At 41.1% G+C, this 6,419-nt stretch overlaps 1 protein-coding gene across 1 annotated transcript; it reads left to right on the top strand.

Annotated features, from left to right (window-relative positions):
* Positions 1 to 1,698: 1,698 nt before the first annotated feature.
* On the top strand, positions 1,699 to 5,800 carry LOC129122329 (myelin P2 protein-like). Its single transcript, XM_054636050.2, has 4 exons — positions 1,699 to 1,866; positions 3,430 to 3,602; positions 3,866 to 3,967; positions 5,549 to 5,800. The coding sequence occupies exons 1-4, from the start codon at positions 1,794 to 1,796 to the stop codon at positions 5,597 to 5,599; spliced, it is 399 nt and encodes a 132-aa protein (XP_054492025.1). The 5' UTR covers positions 1,699 to 1,793; the 3' UTR covers positions 5,600 to 5,800.
* The last annotated feature ends 619 nt before the right edge of the window (positions 5,801 to 6,419 follow it).

Here is a 6,419-nt window from a genome sequence, read left to right as displayed (position 1 = left end):
TAAAAACAAAACAAAACAAAACAAAACAAAACAAAAATCCAAAACAAAACAAAAAACTCTAATCTTTCAATCTTTCAATTTCAGCATGGCAGAAAATGTTCTGGTGGTCCTGGTGTACACCAAGCTGAATATGAACCAGGAACATGCGTTGGCAGCAAAGGTGAGTGATGTCCTGGGCTGCATTAGGAGTGTGTGAGGTTGAAGGAGATTTTCCTTCCCTTCTATTCTGCACTCAGCTGGCCACAGCTGGAATGCTGAGTCCAGATCAGGGCTCCCTAGTATAAACAGTGCACAGAACCAAGGAGATTGTGGCATTTCTTCATGGAAGCCGGGAAACCTGAGGAAATCTGACAATAGTAGGACACATTTGAATGCAATGCCTTATATGATTCTGCTGGCTTAAATCTTCCCTTTACTTTCTGACAGATTAACTACCCATGTGCAGAAAGAAAAAAGGAAACAGAATATGTCCCCCTGTCAAGTCAGCAAAGCTTCTTGCCTCTCACCACGTGACTTTAAACTAAGAATAAGAACTTTAATGACTCAGCCTCTTTTCGTGCCGTCCACCTGTCAGGCACGAGAGCTGATCTCCACTGATGCACTGTTCTTCTGAATATGCCAGGTTGTAAAAGGGAGCCAGCAAGTATTGTCTGCTTCTTCTTCTTGTGATCCTGTCTGGGATATGTGCAGGGAAGAACCCACAGCTTGAGATCATTTCTCTGATGGAAAGGGAGAAAACAGAACAGGATAACTCAGTTCTGCCTTTAAATGATAAAAAATACAGACCTTTTCCAGGATGGATCATGAAAGGAAGAAAAACACCCAACAAACCATTTTGTACATCATCTTCTTGACCGTTCCTTCGCACAATCCACATGGCTTTGATTTATCTGACTAGCTCAGAGGTGACAATAGTGGTAACACCCTACAGCCTCCTGAGGAGGGGAAGTGGAGGGGAAGGTGCTGATCTCTTCTCCCTGGTGTCCAGGGATAGGATGTATGGGAATGGTTCAAAGCTGTGTCAAGGGAGGTTCAGATCTGTCATTAGGAAGCACTTCTTTAGTGAGACACTGGTCATACACTGAAACAGGCTTCCTAGAGAGGTGGTCCAACCCCAGGCCAGTCACTGTTTTAGAGTCATTTGGACAATGGCTTAACAACATGTTGTAAGTTTTGGTCAGCCCTGGGTTGGTCAGGCAGTAGGATGAGATGGCTGTTATAGATTTCTGTTCTCTATAGTGACTGCAGGACAATAGTATTGGAAGGACAGTGGGAGCTGGGTTTTGTAGGGAGGCAGTGCTCCTGTACTTGTCTCTGTGCTGCTGACACCCCCCTGCAGTGTGCCCTGACCTCTCTGCAGGTGCAGTGGTAACATCCCATCCCATCCCCATCCCCATCCCCATCCCCATCCCCATCCCCATCCCCATCCCCATCCCCATCCCCATCCCCATCCCCATCCCCATCCCCATCCCATCCCCATCCCCATCCCCATCCCCATCCCTTCCCCATCCCCATCCCTTCCCCATCCCCAGGCGTCCCTGGTGTGCTCAGTGAAGGAGCCAAGGCAGCGTCACCCAGAGCCTTGCTGCTGGCACGGCTGCCCTGCACAAGGTGCACATTGTCTCGCCCTGGTACTGCCTCCCCTATTGGCCAACCCCCACTGCCACAGGCACGGGACCTCTTTAAAGGGAGACCACTAAACCTCACTGGGGCACACAATCTCTGACTGCCACCAAGAGCTGCTGTGGCCACTGCCTCTCTCTGCAGGACCAGCGCCTCACAAAGCCTGAACCATGTGTAACCGATTTGTGGGAACCTGGAAACTCATCTCCAGTGAAAATTTTGATGACTATATGAAAGAATTGGGTGAGAAATGTTCTGGGTTTGTTTGTTTGTTTTTGTTTGTTCGTTTTTCTTTTTTGTTAGTAAATTTTTTGTTAGTAAGTTAGTTAGTTAGTAAGTTTGGGAAGGCTCTGCTCACGGATGCTGCCTTCTTTCTTGCCAAAAAAAGCTCTTAATTACTCTTCTAATATAATTTAATTTCTTTTCTTTAGCATCCAAATTGAAAAAGGTAGGTGATGAATTAGTACTATAAATTTACTTCTGCCTAACTGATATGAATCAATCTAATATGTTTTTCTGTCATGAGAGTAATCTATGGGGATACAGATTTTTTTTGTATCCTCTTGATTGCACTATTAAACTTGTGACTTATGATAATTCACAATATATAATGGAGCTGATGTCTCATGACACTGTAGTTTCAGACATCTAAATACTGTGAATGAATCTATCTGTTACTGAAGAATGCCAGGAACGTAACAAATTAAGCATTGTTTTTCATTTTAATGCTGGCTTCATTCCTGTATGCCAAGTGCACAGGCAGTCAGCTACTGCATTGCTTGTGCTCTATAAATGATTCACTGATTCCCTTTATTTGAAATGTTAGACTAAATAACAAAAGAATTGAAGTTAATTAATTAGCCAGGGTGAATGTGGGAGGACAGTCCAGCTGCAGATATTTTTCTGAACATCTGAACAGAATTGCTTAGTATGGAATAATTATTGCAAACAGTTTTACTTTTTGGATAACTTTATACCCTTTTTTACAGATCTTTTCATCTGAGTGTGGCATAGCATTAACAAAGGCACTAACTGCAGCTATCCCTTTTCTGCTCTTATGAAGCAGTGATACATCACCAATGGCTTCATTCCTACTTGCCCCAAACCTCACAGCCTGTAGACAATGAACTGGACTGGAAAGGACTAGGCAAATACAAAAGGCTTTTGGTATGGGATTTTCCTGGAAGCTCTTTGCAGCTCTCAGCCCTTATACCTCAATGTTTTTTATATTTCATACTTGTACTTCTCACAGAGGTTTAGATGCCAGGATCCTAAAAGGATGTTAATAACAACTTAGGAATTACCCAGTCTTCAGTATGTTTTAATGAACAAGCACCAGCATATTGGCAATTCAGTGTCCAGTTTCTTCCTTGCAGCTATTAACAAAGGTACAAATTCTCAGATTTGTCAAGGATTTTTTTTAAAGGATTTTTACAAATTTTTATGAGAACCAGACTCTTCCTCTTAGTTTTTCTACTTATTCTATCTATATTTAATTAATGCAGATTTGTAACCAACCATGTTTCTTCTTAGCTAAATGTGCACAGCTCTATAATTGTGTATATCTTTACTTCCTGCTGAAGGTGACTCTCATCAGCTGGGGCTGCCTCAGCCCCTGAACACTGAGGTTCCCATTCCTACCTCTGTCTCAGTAGTGTCTCATCTAAGGAACGAGTGTTTCATCTAAATCAGGCATTGAAGTATTGAAGAAGAAACTCTTCCTTATTCTTCCACTGAAGGATCATGAGAGGATACTGAGTTTCTTGCTGCTGGAATATAATGATTTTTTTTGTTTCTGGTTTCCAGGAGTGGGGTTAGCTGCCCGGAAACTAGGTGGCCTGGCAAGGCCTGATGTGATCATCAGTATGAAAGGGGACATAGTGACCATCAGAACTGAAAGCACCTTCAAAAATACAACCATCTCCTTCAAACTGGGCCAGCAGTTTGATGAAACAACAGCAGATGACCGGAAAGTCAAGGTAAGTGGGCTGATGATTTCTGAGTGGTCTGAACATCTCGTAGAAAAACACCAGGGGAATTTTTACCTACTCCCTTAGTGCACCTTGAGTTTTCCAAACTATTGAAATAAAGCACTGAAAGAAGACACAGTATAGTGCTGAATATAATGTCAGTGAGCATGCCATTATGCCCGAGTGCATATCTTGCTGAATGCAATGTGAATTGCTGCTCTAAACTGCAAAGCTCAGCCTGCAGTCTGAAACTCTTCTCTTGGAATTCGCAGAGTGTTGTAACCTTGGAGAAAGGGTCATTGGTGCAAGTGCAGAAGTGGAATGGCAAAGAGACCACAATAAAGAGAAGACTTGTTGATGGGAAGATGGTGGTGGTAAGTTCACATTCCTTGTATGCTTCTAAATGTCAGTAGAATACAGCCTTCAGTACGTTTCTGTCTAAACAGACTATCAATTTTGGCTTACTCTTTGAATAATGAAACAAATTAAAGGAGAGAAAAATGGAACCAAGCTTAGAAAACAGCTGGAAAGAAATAAATGTTGTTGAATACAGCAACTTGTCTTTACTAATCTCAGAGCTGCCATAAGTTGACAGCATACTTACTACTCTCAGCATTATTGTTCTTAAAAGGAATAAGGTTTAAAAATAACAGAAACCTGTGAAATAGAAACAAAAGTTTATAAGCAGGGTACTGCTGTCCCTGAAACAGCTCATTCCTTTTCACTATCTTGGCAGATACAACATTTTAGGGACCCTAGTTGTAAGGGTCACTATCAAAATTAAGATTTCACTTTGTTCATTAATTTTTTTAAATATTGGAGTCAAACTAATTTTGGCAACTTGCTTGAAGTCAGCAGCATTACACTTTTACATGTTAGCTGACTGTCTTTTGTTTTAAGCTCTCTTATGTAGAATCATAGAATGGTTTGGGTTGAAAGGAACCTTAGAGATCATCTAGTTCCAACCCACTGTCACAAACAAGAACAACTTTCACTAGACCAGGTTACCCAAAGCCCCATCCAGTCTGATCTTGAATGTTTCCAGGGATGGGGCATCCTCAACTTCTCTGGGAAACCTGTTCCAGTGCCTCATTACCCTCACAGTAAAGAATTTCTTCCTAATATCTAATCCAAACCTCCCCTCTCTCAGTTTAAAGCCATTCCCCCTTGTCCTGCCACTGCACAGCCCTATAAAAAGTCCATCTCCAGCTCTCCTGAAATCTCCCTTTATGTAGGAAGGTTAATTTGTTTTTGCATCTCCACATGGCAGCATTTCTGTGTAAGATTTTCTAATTATTAAACCCTCTTCATAAAGCAGAGAGGTAAAGTGCCTCTTCTGTCAGTGTCCTGCTGCCTGCCCCTTGCCTCAGAGAGGGTTGTGGAGGACTCCTCCTCTTTTGCAGACCAAGGAAGTATTTTTTTAACATCCTGTTGCCTTTGTTGCATGCATCCTGTGACTGTGAGTAAACAGCAGCCACTGAAGGCTGAGGGTGAGAGGGGTGACAGGGTCAAGAGAAATATTTTGTGACTCAGAGGAGCAAAGATTTTTTGGGACTGTAGCCTGACCTTTGAGATACCCAGGCTACTTCTGCTTCTACACAAGGAAAAAAAAAAAAAAAAAATTACTACTTTGAAAATTTAAAGCGTTGGTGGGCCATGATATAAAAACTAGGTGAGGTGAGGCTAACATTTCTGACAAGCCAGCAATAATAGTAAGGAAAGTAAATTTGTTTGTGGAAGCTGAGCCTAATTTTGCAATCTTTTTGTCACTAAATGCCACTTAATGAAGTTTAAAGCTGTTAAAATAGAAACAGCTCTATTTGCAATATAAAAATAACTTTGCTGTTTGCTCTAAAAACATGACATCTGTATTTTCATTGACTTCAGAGGTTACTGCAGCAGACACAACTGCTGTCAGCAAAAGGTTTATATTAATATTTTCCTTTATGCCTTAGGAATATGCCATGAAAGGGGTTGTCTGCACCAGAGTTTATGAAAGAGTCTGAAGAAGTTCCCTCTGTGCACCAGAACTGGCTCTAAAACCTCGGCTTAGTTCAGTGACCAAAGCCTCATGCACTGTGCTTCTTTATTTTATTTCCTTTTATTGGGAAAATGACTACACCATAATTTGGTATTTCAGAGCCATAGTGTAACTAATCCAATATGTTGTGGTGATCCAATAAAAGCTTCTCAACACAGAAAATACAGTGTTTGGCTCCACGTGAATGATTTGCATTTACTTCTAGACTGGTGCTATCTTTTCTGTTGATAGTGTCTGTAAAAAAGCTCAGACTATTTCTGAGTAAAATGGTGAAACACAAGCAATCCATATCTGAGAGAGGGCTAACACTGCTTCTTTGATATGGGTAAAAAAAAAAAAAATCTCCTGGACTCAATATTCTTTTCCCACAAAAGATTTTATTGCTGAATAGCTCCTATAGGGAAAATTATCTTTACCACCAGAATTTTTGACTTTCAGTATGATATGTCATTGTAGCCTTATAGTCTTAGCACATCATTGTTTCATACTAATCTCAAAAGGCTTGTATTTCTTTTAGTACCAGGATTTATATACTGGCATTTATTTGGAAGAAAACAGATACTGGACGGAAAAAATTGGAATGTATTCCATATTTGCCTGCCAAAAGAGCAGATAAACCCATGAAACAAAGTGTGGAGCAGGTGTGAAAGAACTCCAGAAGCCTTAAGGCTAGAGGGCTTCATTTATAAAGTGCTCAGCAATCAAGCCTACTTCCAGCACAGTATTTAAATGTATGCTCAACATTAAGCACACAGAGGAGTTGCATTGGGTAGTTTGCTGTCAAG

This window comes from Agelaius phoeniceus, chromosome 1 (genome assembly GCF_051311805.1).
Source record: "Agelaius phoeniceus isolate bAgePho1 chromosome 1, bAgePho1.hap1, whole genome shotgun sequence".
Classification (NCBI taxonomy): domain Eukaryota; kingdom Metazoa; phylum Chordata; class Aves; order Passeriformes; family Icteridae; genus Agelaius; species Agelaius phoeniceus.
This window is presented reverse-complemented; position numbering and strand designations above follow the sequence as displayed.